Source organism: Mus caroli, chromosome 2 (genome assembly GCF_900094665.2).
Source record: "Mus caroli chromosome 2, CAROLI_EIJ_v1.1, whole genome shotgun sequence".
Lineage (NCBI taxonomy): Eukaryota > Metazoa > Chordata > Mammalia > Rodentia > Muridae > Mus > Mus caroli.
The window spans coordinates 152,261,921-152,277,888 of NC_034571.1; the positions used below are offsets into that span (position 1 = coordinate 152,261,921).

General features: G+C 52.0%; 1 protein-coding gene across 1 annotated transcript; it reads right to left on the bottom strand.

Annotated features, from left to right (window-relative positions):
- Positions 1–8,565: 8,565 nt before the first annotated feature.
- Mafb (MAF bZIP transcription factor B) lies at positions 8,566–11,879 on the bottom strand. Its single transcript, XM_021149853.1, has one exon. The coding sequence runs from the start codon at positions 11,492–11,494 to the stop codon at positions 10,523–10,525; it is 972 nt and encodes a 323-aa protein (XP_021005512.1). The 5' UTR covers positions 11,495–11,879; the 3' UTR covers positions 8,566–10,522.
- Between the last annotated feature and the right edge of the window lie 4,089 nt (positions 11,880–15,968).

Below are 15,968 nucleotides of genomic sequence, written 5' to 3' on the forward strand. Positions count from 1 at the left end.
AAGCCAACTGAGCCAGAGAGGACAGGAGGTGGGATAGAAGGCAAGGCTGGTCCTAGAGAGACAATCTCAGACAAGATTCCCCTAGCTCTATTCATCCAGATGTGAAGTAGGTACACAACATTACATCCAATCCCTTTCCCATTGGATTGGGGAAAAAAACAAATTCTTACAGCTCTCTGGGCAGAACGGCTGCAGTGCTTGGGCTCCCACAGACAGCCACATCCACCCGACCTTGCTACTGGCCAGAGGGGATGTTCTTCTGCACGTATGCCACACCCCTTCACCCAGGTTCTGCTTTCTGAGAGCATCCTCCTTGACTATGAAACAGAAGGCAAGACTATGGAAGGCTCTTTTCTTGGAGGACTCCTTTCTGGTGTTCACAGGGTGTGTGGAGCACAGAGCTCCTCTCCCAGCCCAGTAGCTATCAACACAGCAGGGCTGCTGCTTTGGCTTGTGTCCTCTTTCAGGAGAAATCCCACTGCGAGTCTTAAGTCTAGACAGACGATCTCTTCTGAGAAGAATTGTCGGAAGGATTGGAGTAGGAGAGGCTTTCTTGTCAGTTCGGGAAGAAATGGGGGAAACAGTTTATTTGGGGAGATCTTTTCCCAAGAGATTGGATCTGGGACAAGGATAAATTGAAAGAGGGGAAGGGTCAGAAGACACCCAAAATGTGGCTCAAATCCCTTTCTATAGCCAGGCAGTGGTGGCACATGCCTTTAATCCCAACACTCAGGAGGCAAACGCTGGCAGAGATCTTGAAACTCTGTCTCAAAAAATAAAAATTAAAAATAAAAATAAAAATGAAAAAAAAACTCCTATTATCACCCTTGTGCCCACTGAGGAATGATACACAAACACATTGTTTATGAGATTTTAATGCCATGTTTTGGTTTTGTTTTGTTTTGTTTTGTTTTAGAATTCCAGATAACACAGAAAAAGAACATAGATGGACAAAAGACAAATGATGGTACTGAAGACAGGCAGACAGATGGGCAGGTTAGGGGAAGACTCACATGATAAAGTACTTGTCAGAAAAGTATCAACTCCTGAGTTTGGTCCCTAGTGGCCACAGAAGGCATTGCCTCTGTGATCCCAGGGCTGGGAAGGAGGAGACAGACAGAAGGAATCCCAGGCCTTGCTCACCAGCCTGTCTAGCCTAACGAATGAGCTCCGAGTCCACTGAGAGACTCTCTGCATTAATCGATAAAATGGAAAGCAATTGTGGAAGACAGCTGATGTTGACCTCTGCCCCCACCCCCGTGCATATGGACATGCACCCACACGTATGCACATTCACATACAGCACAGTATACAGGAACGCATGCATACACATATACTACACACACACAAAAAAATTCAGATTCTCAGTTGCTTGAGCCACATTCAAAGTCTCAGTCACCACCTGTAGATGGTATAATAATAATAATACAGAAAATTTCTGTTACCTTAGAAACATCCATGGGATGGCGCTAATCCAGAATGTTCTCTTACTCATTTGACTTGGCTAAATTCTATTCAGACTTCAGCTCTCATTCATGCACCAACAACTCCAGGAAGCCCCTTCTGACTGCTCTTTCACAGTTGTGTGAATGTTTTCAAGGGTCAGGCTGCTTTTCTGTGTGGCTACTGTCTTCTGTTGGCATGTGGGCAAATCCTCGTGTTACCTGAAGGGCATCTCTACTTTCCTATCAGATTGGAAACTGAACTGAAAAACATTTAATGCTTTCCGTTCGTTGTTTTATCTAATCTTGAAGAGTGTGCAGCATGAAAATGATCCGTTTCAGGTGGCAAAAACCAAGCACAGAATTTGCAATGGACACAGTCACAGCAGCTTGGGACCCTGAGATCCAGTAGGCCTTTGAGGTACAAAGCTGGTGAGAGAGAATAGCTCTCCCTCTGAAGCAGCTCCCTCTCCCCCCACTACCAGGACCATTCCTCCTCACCCTGCCTGAGATGCTGTCACTCCACTAGGTGGCCAGTGGCAGTGCAACAGAGTCTCTCATGGTCACAAAATGCCTCTGTGCCCATCACTGAGCTGCTTCACAGTGACCCTTGAGAATGTATCCCAGTAGCGAGCACTGACCCTGACATGCTCATTGGATGCCTGGCGAGGCACTGGGATGACCAACCTGTGCAAAGACACATACAGAGGAGTCTGACCCCATCACCTACAAAGGGTCAAATGTCTTCGATGAGGAATTTATAGAAGAATTATAAGGTTCGATGACAAAAATTAAATCTCAGCACTAGAGAGGCATGGGTTTCTGCTCTAGACCCTCCCCCTGGTGACTCTGAGCAAGGCAAGAGATGACCACATGGCCTTGGCCCCTTCACCCCTGGCCCTTGAATAACAGCAGTTCTAGCCTGTATGCGATGCCTTTGCAAAACACAGCCCCCGATCTGACAGGTATCATGCAGCAGCCCAGAGTGATTTACAGGGGCTCAAGAGGAGAGGTTTCAGCTCCTACTTTGAGAGCTTGAGTGCTTCCTATAAATATTTATGGGAGTCTGGGGCCTCCATTAACCCTACAGGTGCCATGTTTCCCTTGTTACATGGCGCCTGTGTGTGGATGAGCAGGAAGGCCAGTATTCACTTACAACACACGGGTGTGAATACAGGAGGATGCGCAGGAGCCCTGTACGTTTTGCAAGGGCCTGTGCGCATGTGTAATCAATCATGCTTTGATGTGAGCATAGAGGCATACAGCTGTGTGCATAATTATAAATGCCGTGCCCATGAGCATCTAGACGTGAATGCATCTAGCACAGGATACATGTCTTTGGGTACATGTGTGACAAGTTGTACACACAAGTGAACATGACACCATACGTAACAGATGAGTGAATGCAAATTCTGTCTCTGCATATGTAAATATGAGTGTGTACTTGGGCATTCATTAATGGGCCTGCCCTACGAGCAGAAACATATCGATGTTAGATCCAAAGCTTCGATATCACACCTGAAACAGCCTCTGTTAAAATGTGGATGATTGCATCCAAATTGCCTCACCTAGGGGCTGCTTCTGCTAGGGATGCTTGCTCTGTCGTTAGGATCCATTTCTTGGAAGGTTCAGTCAGGAGCACATAGAGTGAGAGAACTGTTTGTTAATCATAAACGGTACCAATGCTCCAAGACAACGATGCCCGAGTCCACATTCACAGTCTCCATCATTCTCCTCTATCAGAGAGCAGAATGGTTGACAGCTGGGGTCTCCCTGCTGACACTGTTGTCTTCCTGTGGCTGTGCTGTGTCAACAGTTCACACCTTCACCTGGGTAGGAAACCTTGTGACTGGAGAACATGAAGTATCCAGCAGCAACATCAGTGAGCACCTTCTACAAGGCGATATGAAGAGGAAACCGACCTCCCCCTCCCCCAAAAGGGGCTGTTTCTGACACCCTCACCTACACAGGGTTGAATGTCTTCGGTGAGGAATTTATAAGGTTTGATGACAAAGGTTAAATTTCAGAGATACAGAGGTATGGGTTTCTGTTCTAGATTCCCCTGGTGCCTCTGAGCAAGAGACGACTTGTTCCCTCCACCCCTAGCCCTTGGTTAACAGCAGCTTACACTGCAATGTTAAGCAAAATGCCTGAGACTAAACCAACGGTTGGACTACATCTCTATGACCTGCATGTCTTGCATCCATTGAAAGGAACCCAGGTACCAGGTTCCTCAGATTCCCAGGAAACAAAGGAAGACCAGGGAGCAGGCAGGGCCTGGCCCGCGTTGGGAAATACAGACTTGCTCTGCTCCCTCCAAGCAGGCAGAGCTGACTCCAGGGCAGCAGCTTTCTCCTCTTTCCCTGCTGGGTAGAACTCCACGGTGGGGTGGCAGAGCTGTAACTGCAAGAGTCAGGGCAGGAGGTTGACAGATCAGAAGAAACCAGGGAACTTGAGTGAGAGCCAAGCACAGCCCTCAGATTCAGTATCTGTTAGAATGCTAAAGCCAAAAACAATGCCCACCCCTCAGGCAGACTATGAATCAGCATTCCCCACCCCCCAAAGTACCCATCCCTGTCCACTCACCAGAGCAAGCCTCAGTCCTGCCCACCCCTCAGGCAGACTATGAAACAGGCCCCCTCACACACCCAAGTGCCCATCCCTGCCATTTGCCTGGGAAGGAGGTGGGGGGAGAGGAAGCCTCAGCCCTGGTTTAAAAAAAAAAATGGAAGCACCATAATTCAGATGTATAGACTCTATCGGCTTTTTCATGCCAAAAATAGTGTGCTTCTTCCTGAAAGTTCCAGGTCTCCTCCCACCACCTCTGCCGCTGCCCCCTCCAGCCCAAAGACGACATCCCTTTTTTTTCTGATAAAGAAAAATAAAATAAAACAGAATGTGTAATGAATTGCTGCCGTTTTACTTAAAAGCAACTTCACTCACAAAGAATGCCAAGAGGCTGCTACAACCGAACGCTGCTTCGGAACAAATCCTTATTATTAATTTAGGTGGTTTTTCATGTTGGAGCTGCAACTTTTCTCACATATTTAATTTCTTCCAAGTGAGAACAGTTAGCTCTGATATTATCTAAATGTACCAGTTAAGCTAGCCCGTGTAGGACCGTGGGGGTGGGGGGGGGGAGGGAATTTTAAACTGGGAGTCATGGAAATTTGTACGGGACAAAGATGTTCAAATGGGTGGGGGGAGATGCATAGGATGCTGAGGAAGGTATTGGGGGGCTTGGTGAATGTATATTGCCTCCCCACCCCCACTGAAAGATGTGCTTTCTGGCCAGGAACTGTGGGAAAGAGGAAATTCTACCGGCAGCCTTCTCACAAAAGAAAGACCCCATCTTCTGAGTCAGGAAAGCCCCATCCTTCAAAGGCAAGCCCCGTGGTGGCAGCCGCTCCTGATGATACTCAGGTATACCCCAAACCTCAGGACCTTCCCTTCACTCTATGAGGGATGTCTTTCCCAGGATGCTGTGCTGGGCGCCAGCTCAGAGCAGCTATTCCAGTGGAACTGACTCCTTTGAGGGGCTAGAGAAATTCTGCCTACTGGGATATTCGATGGAAAAATGTTTATTTTGGTCAGAGGAGAAGATTTCCTTACATTATAAATCTAACCGCCAAAGCCACTCTCTCCTTGCTGAGCAGCCAAGCCTTCTGAATGCAGGTGGTGTGGAAGGGTAACAGCTAAAAAATCGGGTTCACAGTACCCCTACTGGGAAATTGAAGGGCCCAGAAGACAATGGAGTTTTGCATCTGAAAACCTACAAGGGAATCTCCAAACACTAACTTACTGGTTCCTGGCTCCTTCCACAAGGAAGGGGCTGAAGATTGGGTGTGGGAGAGTGACTGAGTAGGGCCTTGGTGTCTTGATGGAAGCAGAGCCCTTAGGTCACAAAGTGGTCAACTTAGAGACCTACACGGTGTGGATCTTGACAACTTCCACAATGAGTTTTGGTACAGAAGGCCCCTAAAAAGGGAATAAAAGCATAAAAGGGAAATGGAAACCTCTGACTGTCAAGACAGGGGGTAGTGCAGAGAGAAGTGACAATGACTTACTGTTACTGCAAGAGGGACCCGCATCTGAGACCAGCTTCAGCCTCCCCAGAGCTCACTTTCACTAAGATTTCAACAACCCCTGGCTAGCCTGTGTGACAGCCTGCAGTGCCCAGTCAACCACAGTGAGGGACACCGTGGAATGAAACCCGGGAGTGTGCAGGGTGAAGCCCAGACCCTTCGCAGCAGCGCAGGTGAAAATCAATGTGATAACTCCAAGACTACGGACCAGCCGCTCCATCCCCTGTTTCTCCTGCCTGGCTCTAGACATCTCTGGGTAGCCTTTCCCGCAGTCCTGGGATAAAGGGCAGGGGAGTAAACAAGAGAGAAGATTAAAAAGAGAAGGCTACAGAAATGGAAAATAGGGACAGATAGAGAGAAATAAGGAGAGGGAGAGAGGGAAAGGAGACAGAAACATACTCGGAGAGAGAAACAGAGACAGAGAAAGTTGCTTAAACTGGCTTGAACTTTTGGCACCTAACCACCTTCCCTGCCGAGCTGAAGGACGTGTGACAGCGGAGACTGTCCCAGGTCTCTCAGGCTGGTGAGATTTCCCCCCACACAGAAAGCCGACCAAGTCAAGTCGGCTCTAGGGGCTGCGGCTGCCCACAGCACAGACGGTGAATCAGGATGGAGCCCAATTCTCAGAGCCCACGAGTGCCTACTGAGTGCTTCCCAGTGTCGGGGTCTGTGCGTTTCTGTCTCCGGGTGAGTCTCTGGTCAGCAGACGCCGGCTTGTCTACATAGGATCAGTGGAAACTTGGAAGATTTTGGTGCGGGGAGAATTTTTCTTCCTAGGGAGAGAGGTGGATCTTGAGCTGCCCTTGAGCAGTAGGAAGAGAGGGAAATCTAAAAGAAGGATGAAGCTTGCCGAGTACCGCCGCCGGGGCACCGCGGAAGTCCTGAGAGTATCCAGTTCCCCTTTCCCGGGTTTGTGGCATACTGGCGGGTCCGGAATCGTGGGCTGTGAGTAGAGAGCCTGCCTACTATAGGAAGTATACGCTGCACAAACTCTGGCCTTCTCCGGAAAAGCTATCTCTCTACCCAGCTTTTCCCTGTATGTGCCCCGCCAGGGGCGAATTAATGCCATCAATGAGAGTGGGGGACATGAGTGCCCCTGTCTTGGTGTGTCAACATCTCACTAGGGCTGTGACTTGAGACTGTCATCTCCAAAACGCAACTGGTCACTCTATAAACTGCTGGCACTCTGTGTCCTTTCTGAATGTACAGTAATAGTGACCACACTGGGTGTGTCTAAGCGGCTCCGTACTCCACGCAAAGATAATGCTTTAGAATTTGCAACCTTTCCTAAAATCTAGGTAATGGCAGAAGTGGACAACGCCAGTCTGTTTCAAATGGTTCTAGACAGAATTAGACCACCAGAGTTAAGGTCTCTGCCACCAGAGCTTGATCCTCTCTTATCAATGCAGGGCCCTGCACAGCGCAGTCTCTTTAGATACCCCCTCTAACTTTGACAGAGGCCTCTTTCCCTAAAGGAGTCACATCTGTACCTGGAGTGGCACTTGCATAGGAAATACAAATGGATCACACCTGCCTATACGGGCTTATCAACCTATTCTCAAATGGAAACCCACACCTTCCCTGCCTGGCCATGTTTCCACTGGGGAAACAGACTGAGTTTGGAAACTCACTTCAAGCTGAAATCACACCACCAAGGCACTATAGATGTGTATTGTGGTTGCTGTTATTTTGCTTTGTTCTTTGTTTATTTGGGTGGCTTTTATTTTATTTTAGTTTTTGTCCCCAAACTTCTTCCTCAGATGCCAATCACAAACCCAGTCACCAGAGACCCAGGTCAAAATCTGTTCCAAGTGTCACTTGCCCCCTCCTTTCCAAGCTGCCCCTTACTCCTTCCGCACTGGCTCTATAACACCTTCCCTTCTGGATGCTGAAATTCCACTTTAGGAACTCTGACACCAAAAACTTGAAGGCAGAATAGAGTCCACATGGAAGCTACGAGGCTTCACGGAGTCTCCACAGAGAGCTGGGCATTGCCAAAAGTGGAGAGTTCTACTAAGGTCTAGGTGTTCTACCCCACTGGCAGAGAGAGAGAGAGAGAGAGAGAGAGAGAGAGAGAGAGAGAGAGAGAGATTAGCCTAAAGACATTTAAATCAGAGACAGGATTCCAAGGAGACTGCCAGGAGTGTGGGACTACAAGGTACTGACCTTCAAAGGACAGGGGTGGGGGAACAGAGGAAAGGTCTAGGGCCATTTCCACATCATCATCAGAAATCTTCAAACTACTGGTAAAGCTAAGTCACCCAAGGCCCTCCAGCCTCTAATCTGAGGAGATGTTGAAATCCAAACTGTACCCATTGTTTCGTTTGTTTGTTTGTTTGTTTGTTTGTTTGTTTGTTAGGGCTGATGGCCTCGTGCACCCTGAACACACTAACCTGGAAAGAAATAACCAAGTACAGGCTTCCTACCAAGAGGGTCCTATTTCCCAAGATCTATTGTCAGGTATCACCTGATTCCATCCATCTTGGGAAAAGAAGGGCAAACCCCAGTTCAGAGCCAGCAGCCTGACTCTAAGCTTCCTAATGCCCCAACACCCAGGCAAGAAGGCAAAGGCTACAGCTTAGCTGGCCCTGGGCTCCAAAAAAAGACCTGGCTTCCTTGTTCCAGGTTGCAACTCTTGGTTCCTGGCCTCTGCCACTACCTCAGCAGCAGGCAAACTAGCAGCCCAGTCCTGATCTCCAAGCCAGAATGCAAAAGCGCTGTAGAGTGTCCCTTTCAGATATGCACCCTCTCAGCGTACAGATGGACTCTTGACTGGGGTTTGAACCTAGGGTGGAAAACAGAGAATACATTTGAGGTTCACATATAGCACACACAGTCATACCCTGGAGAGAGTTATCTGCCCACCCTGAGTTTGGAATTCATTGCCAAAGAATGTCCCAAACTTGATGTACAACTCTTGGAACAAGAGAGTTAAAGTCATGCAGACACCGAGTCCTCTAAATAAACACCATCTCCATGGTTTTAATAAGCAAAATAGGAAACCATTTTAATAACCAAAAAACAGAAACCAGTCTGAATTAAAACTACAATAAGACTAGATTTTAATATTTTCATATCATAAGCAGGGGGTTGAAATTGATCCCTTATTTTACATGAAATTAAAAACAATTTCTGTTGCGTTGCGGCAAGTTTGATTTCAACACAGTTGAATCAGTAAAAACCAAAGCTCGTTTCCGATGCAGGACGAATATCCACAATATTTAAAACTGCAAGCACCATGCGGTTCATACAATCTTGTTATTTACTGTAAATTGTATCAACTAATACAAACTCAAAACAAACAAACAAACAAAAAAGCATCCAGCCAGCAGCGCCAGCAAATTCAGGTGGGAATTTTTAAAAAGTACGCTTTCATTTTGGTATTTTTTTTTTTTTGTCAGTGCAACTGAATCCTCTTACTGACCCGCAGAAATGAAAGTAACAGGAAAGAAAAACACCTAGACCTCCCCTATAACTACTGTACAACAACGGAAGGGAGTTGAACACCACCATTAAGTCTCCCTGCTCTTCGGACAGCAGAGAAACATGTAATGCACTGGTCTAAAGAACACGCTTGAGAGTTGCAGCGTTAGTTGCCAATGTGTGGGTTTCTAGTACATTCTAAGAATGGCTGTTTGGCTCAGTGGGAGCTCAGATCATCACACGTAGCAAGGAGTGGAAGAAATCTTTTCACCCTAAGCCCTGGGGGGAGGGAGCTTGCAATTAGAGCTCTTCTAGAGGATTCCAAACCAGCCCTGGGTTGACTTCTTAGGACGAAAAGCCTGTCTTTTTTTCTTCGTGTGTGTGTGTGTGTGTGTGTGTGTGTGTGTGTGTGTAGAGGAGCAGTCGTGGGTGGGTGGGTGTGTGTGTCAATTTGGCCCCAAGACCCAGCAATAATAAAGGACACACTCCTGCAAGGTGTAGATCTCAGCAACTGTCTCTCCCTTAGCTTTCCCTCAACAAAACTCAAAACTGAAGCGGGAAGGAAGAGGGGGGTGAAGAGATAAATCCCAAGGATTCCCCAGACAAAGTTGGGCTTGGTGGTTTTTTTTTTTCCTTTCTTTTATTTTTACTTACAAACAAAAATGCCGTAATAATAAACCCAAACAAAGACTCAGCTTGCTGCTACCTTCTCAAGATGGTTTGGCCGGGCGGGTAATTTACAAGCCGGCCGGCGACTGAAACTCTGGCTAGCTCGCTCGCTCGCTGGCTCGCTCGCAGCCGCAGGAGTTTAGGAACTGCATCCCTTCTCACCCAAAGAAACAAGGGGGTTATGATTCATGATCAACAACATGCTAAAGTTAAACAAGAAAATGGTACAAAATAGAAATTATTACCATACATGTCCAGCATGCAGGATTAATATTTTTAATGCAGATTTTCGTATTTTTCTATATAATCGAGCAGGCATTAAAACTGATGAGATTTTTTTTTTCCTTCGCGCGCCGAAAGTCCTAACTGAGGCCCGCGTCTCCGGCTGAGAGCCAGTGTTCTCCGTACTCTGGACAGACAGATCTGTCTGTTTTTCCTTCCTTAGCTCAGCCTTGCCTCGCGCCCACGGGGACTCCAGAGTCCCTCTCCTCTCCTCTGCTCTTCCTGGGACGAACTGAGTCCTGGGCTGCAAAGCTGCGGCCCTGGCACTCACAAAGTTCTCAGAGCCAGAAGTGTCCAGACGGCCTTGGCGACTCCTTGGAATAAGCCTCGCGGCCTTCCAGCTTGGAGAAAAGTTACTCCGGGACCTCGCACCCGCCCGAGTCTCTCTAACTCTGCCCAAGTCTAAGAGGCTGCGCCGCCCTGCGCTGCCCTCTTCTTAGCGAAGGTTCTCTGCCCGCCCGTGCTCCCGCCCGACTCCCGCGACCCGCGCGTCCTTCCTCCCTCTAGCTCAAGTCAAACAGGTCAAGGCCGGGGCCATGGCAGGGACAGGGAGTCCAGGGCTAGGGGCGCAGAATAGGGAGTCTGGGCCAGGGCAAGGGCGGGGGCCGGACCCGCCAGGACTCACAGAAAGAACTCAGGAGAGGAGGGGCTGTCGCTGGTGGAGCCCGCCTCCCTGAAGCCGGAGTTGGCGAGTTTCTCGCACTTGACCTTGTAGGCGTCTCTCTCGCGGGCCAGCCGGGACACCTCCTGCTTAAGCTGCTCCACCTGCTGAATGAGCTGCGTCTTCTCGTTCTCCAGGTGATGTTTCTGCTGGACGCGTTTATACCTGCACGACTGGGCGTAGCCCCGGTTCTTCAGGGTCCGCCGCTTCTGCTTCAGGCGGATCACCTCGTCCTTGGTGAAGCCCCGCAGGTGGCGGTTCAGCTCACGCACCGACATGGACACCAGCTGGTCATCAGAGAAGCGGTCCTCCACACTACCGTTGCCGCCCGCAGCAGTCGCCGCGGCTGTTGCGTGCGGTCCCGGCCCCGGGTGGCTAGTGGGTAGCTGTTGCGCCGGACTGGCAGCGCTGGACGGCGGGGGCGACGCTTGGTGATGATGGTGATGGTGCGGGTGAGCGTGCGGGCCCAGCTCATCGTGAGTCACACCTGCTCCTGGGTACCCGTGGTGCGGATGAGGGTGGTGGTGGTGGTGATGGTGGTGCGCACTACGGAAGCCATCGAAGCTCTGCAGCGGCTGGGGCACTGGGTGCGAACCGATGAGCGCCTCCACCGCGTCCTCGGGCGTCAGGTTGAGTGCCTCGGGGTTCATCTGCTGGTAGTTGCTCGCCATCCAGTACAGGTCCTCGAGATGGGTCTTCGGTTCAGTCGGACTGAAGCTGGGAGAAGAAGGCACGGAGCTGCACGGAGTGCTGAGCGGGGTGGACGACACCGAGCCAGCAGGCTGCAGGCGTGTGCATGGCCGGCCGGGACGCTCCGCGCGCCCCAGTGGCTCCTTCTTCACGTCGAACTTGAGAAGGTCGAAGTCGTTGACGTACTCCATGGCCAGCGGGCTGGTGGGCAGCTCTTGCCCCATGCTCAGCTCCGCGGCCATCGCTAAAAGCGAGGCTCAGCCGCCGCTGCCGCGGGGGAAACTTTGCGGCCGGCCGGGACTCGCCGAGCCAAACGCGGGGGCGAAGAGCGGCAAGCTGGGGAGGCGGGGAGCCGAGGGCGCAGCGGGCCGGGGCCGCCGGCCAAGCCTTTGTCTGGGGACGCGGCGGCGCGCCGGAGAGTCCTCCCGAGGCTGCCTGAGCTGCCCCGGAGCTTGGGGCTGCAAGCGCGCCGGGAACGAGTCAGGTCGAGCCGGGGCAGGGTAGAGAAGCCGGCGAGGTGCGCGCAGGGGCAGAGGGGAGGCGCGGGGCAAGCGCCCGCCGCTCGCTCTCCGGCTCTTTGGCTCTAGGGCTTTCTTGCTTGCAGCCGCTCGCAGCCCGGCGGTGCAGCTGTGCAGGAGCTGGCGCCGCCGCCGCCTTTTATCGCTTCCTGATGTCACTGGAGCGCGGGGGCCCAAGCGGCCCGGCGTGTTGGCCAATGGCTGCGCGGCCCCCGCGGCCCAGCGACGCTGGGCGGGGCGTGCCTGACAGCTCCCCCGCCCCCCGCGTCAGCTGACTGGAGACCGGAGGAGCCCCGAAGCCGTTGAGGCCTGGAGGAGGGCTGGAGCCGAGTGGGACGGACCGCCTGGTCCCAACCCCCCACACCCTCTGAGTCGAGGTTCCCGCACGCTTGCCTTCAGTGCGCGCCCCACTTCTGGACCAAGCCGCCGTTCCCACCCCCCTGTCTGCACTCACGCCTCCCTACATACTCTTTACACTCCCACCCTCGGCCCGTGTCACCCCCAAGTAGGCTCAGAATAAGCGCCCGGGATGTCGCTTCCCTGGCCCTTTGTTCCCAAGCGGCCCCCGCCCAGTGGGCGACGCTCCGTGTGTCCTCGGCGCCGCGGGCCCGAGTGAATGTGTGTCGTGCGTGCCTGTGTTTCGGTAGCTCTGTCTGCGCTAATGTATGCGGTGGGGGAGGGCGGGGTTGGGGCTCCAAGAGTTCTGTTCAGATCTAACTCTTAACCTCTAGGAAGGTTCCTCGGGCCAAGAGAAGCTGTTCCTCTCTTAGCCGGTTCAGTGATTGAGCTCAGAAGACAGAGCTCCAGTGGTCTCGCCACTCCGTGCATTCGCCCCCCCCCCCCAACCTCCAAAACGCTCTCAAAGAAGATAAACAAACAAAAAGAGTCGGCCCAAAGGCTCTGAATACCTTTCACTTGCCAGTCATGTGGAAACCTTACAACTCCGAGGCTCGGAGCCGAGACCAACACCGGTCTGTGCACTCAGTGGCTCTGGGATGCTGGGGAACCCGGCCCTGTTTTTGTCTGAACGTTTTGTAAGGATTAAGCTGATCCAAGCTTCTGTCGGCTGCAGGGAGATTCAAACAGGCATAAAGTGCGACCCCAAGTGGCCACGGTGCGTAACGGCGCCCTGAACCGGTTTATTCTTTGCGGGAGGGAAGGCTTGGACGGCGCCTCGGACCCGTGCAGGTCCTGCTAACTGATCGGGCCAAGCCAGGCCTGAACGCAGGCTGTGCGCGGCCTGGAAGCCAGGGCAGACTACTCTGGAACTATGCACAGGCCCTCCGACCCCATCTTTGAACTCAACCACTAACCCTTTCTGCTCACCTTTTCTGAAATTCCATACGCAAGCCTTCGAGGTGTGCTTGTGGGCTACTCCTCTCAGGAAAGGTCCTGAGCTGGGAAGATCAGTATTCTAAACTGAAAACGCCAGGTGATGAAGGTTCAGGGCTACCGAGTGAGAAACTTCTCCGGAACGCAGACGGGAGGAGGAAGGCAGAACACTGGGCTTTCAGACAGGGCTGTTGGGCGCCGACAGAGACTCCCTACCCTGGGCCAGAAGGGCAGGAAATGTGGGACTTTCCTCAGACCCCGACCCCGACCCCAAAAGTGAATAGATGTCGAATTCGCTGGATCCGGAGATCCGACCCGGCTCCCACGTCGCTTTCTGCTTCCCAGCTTAGGACGCGGAAAGATGAGCGTCAGAAAGCACGCTGGGTGAGTGTGTCCTGACTGCTGGACCTGCCCTCCAACATCGCGCACGGGGGGAGGGGGGGGGGAGGGCAGTGACCCGTAGCATTGACAACCAGACCAGACCTTTCCCCCCCTTTTAACAGAAAGAAAAAAATGCTTCCAATCAATAAGAAAAGCCTTTCCCCCCTTCTTAAGTCCTTAGGGAAAACGGGGTAGAGACTGGTTTCAGGAGCCTAATTTTAACCAAATGGGTGTATTTTAACTAAAACTTCACCTAAAAGGTTTAGATCAGTGAACTGCTGGGGAAATCTCCTCGAACCCTTTGGAGAAGTGCGCTCTCGGCAGAAATGATTCGACTGCCTAGGTAGAGAGCCGGGGCGGTTAGGCTGAACCTCCCACAGATGAGATGGACGATGAGGACACCGACTCTCGCTTAAGAGTCGCAGCTGCGGTCCTGCGAGGAGAGCGCGCGCTCCGACCTCAGCTCAGCCAGGGGAAGTTGAGACCATCAGGTTTAGAGTTCCGGGTCTCTGCAAACCGGGGGTTTCAGGCTCGACCACCACACGCATACTCTCTTAACACTCATGGGGCTCCAGCTTTAACCTCGCCCCACTTCCCCCGCCCCCAGTCATCTGAGATGCAGCGCTTCCCAAGTATGCGCCTTGCTGCAAACCCTCCTGGGAACACCGGGGAGGGCAGCAGAGCAGGGCTTGCTCCCGCGTGTCTCTGTCATCACGGAGGGCTCAAACCCACTTCTCAAGAATGTGGCCCTTGAAGAGGACTCTTGTGGCCCCAGACCAGTAATTGTAAAACTCCAGAAGAAGCGCTACTCTCTCAGGCTTGGGGGGCTCGGCCTTTGTCCCGGCCGTTTTGCTCCTCTTTGTCCCCGTGACTATCTCTGTTGTAATCACTCTCTTCCTCTGAGCTTTAGATGAGCTATCTCAGCGTCTCCTAGGTTCATTTTCCCAACCCCAACCCGTTTCCGTCCTGGAGTAGCCCCTCCTTCCAGAGAGAGAGAGAGAGAGAGAGAGAGAGAGAGAGAGAGAGAGAGAGAGAGAGAGAAACACCACACTCCGGTGGGCGCAAGAGTGAAACAGGAAGGTTGCCCCAGTTGAAGGCCTTTGCTCGCAGCCTATCCCATTTCATGGTCCAGCCTCCCCCATTCTAATTCCTATGCGCTCTGCTGCATGGTTTTGGAATTCCTGGGCTAATGACCTTTCTCTCTCCAGACTGCCACTGCAGACTCCGTATTCGCGTGAGGATTCCTCCCGGTCCAAGGTATCACAGCAGGACCGGACAAAGGACTGGTCCCCCAACCCTGAAAGGCAGGGGAGGTGGAGAGAGTGCAGGGACGCATTTTAACTCGGAGCCCAACGAGCAACAAGACCTCGATGGGTTGTTGAAAGAAGTGGAGAAGCAAGGGGAAAGAGGCAGGAGGCCCAGGCACCGAAGGAAAGCTGGGATTGCCAGTGGCCAGAGCCCCTGTGCCCAATAGTTCCTACCTAGCGCCTAAATACATACTTGAGGTTTTTTTTTTCTCCAAAGCAAGCCCTGCTGCATCATCCTTTAACTGCATCGCAGTGATGGAAGGACTCGGAAGGGTCCTAGATACTTGGCCTTGAGGTACTATTTTAGGAGCAAAAGTTACTCTCCAAAACGTTGGAGAGCAAGAGACAGGGTATGAGGTTCTCTTGACATTGCCTTCTTCGTGACATCTCTGCCATGCCATCAGGGTAATTTGATAAATACCCAGCGGCGCGCCTTTCAGCCCGCGCTTTCGGACTAGGGCGGCGCCCTGGCACCTGCGCTGAGGTGCGTGGCTCTTCCGGGTTTCCCGGAGGGCTGCAGGTGCTTTGTGAGCAAGTAGGCGGATCTGCTCTGCGAGTGTAGGAGTGAGATTTATGGCACATAGGAGGCGTGTGCGTGTGTTCGTGGTGTGTGTGTGTACTGGGTGAGTGACCACATCTTTCTGCATGTAGAAGTTGGAGACTTGCAGCCCCTTACATAACAGGGGCTGTCGGAAGTCACCAAGCAGAAACCCTTGGACTTCGGGGCCCCAGGGCCCCAGGGCCTGCGTTTTACTGGGGAGGGAGTAGCGTTTGGAAAGAAAAACAAGAAAAACCTCAAAAGCCTGCCTTTGGACATTTTGTTGCCCAGACTTCTCTTGTAGCCCTGAGGTCTGCGCTATCTTCACAAGACCCCAAGAGAAGATTGCCTGCGTTGCCTGAAAACCTCTGGAAGTCTGGCTTCCAAATGCGTGGTTGGCTAGGGCGTCCTGCCCTCCTTCTTCCTCCCTCTCCACAGTAGCTATCACTTCCACTTAGCCCCTCCTCTCACAACCACCATCAAAATCCAAAGCAGCACTTCCAAAAAGGGTTGGTGCTATTCTAGATCCTGGTACCTCTGGCCCTGTAGCAACCATAGTAACATCATCCATCTGCCCAGCGGGGATGGAGAACCCCTCCAGTGCACAGCCAAGAAGCCTGGATTTGTTCTACAGCAGCAA

Coding starts and splice junctions, on each gene's coding strand:
- Mafb (XM_021149853.1), bottom strand. CDS start 11,494: ATGGCCGCGGAGCTGAGCATGGGGCAAGAGCTGCCCACCAGCCCGCTG.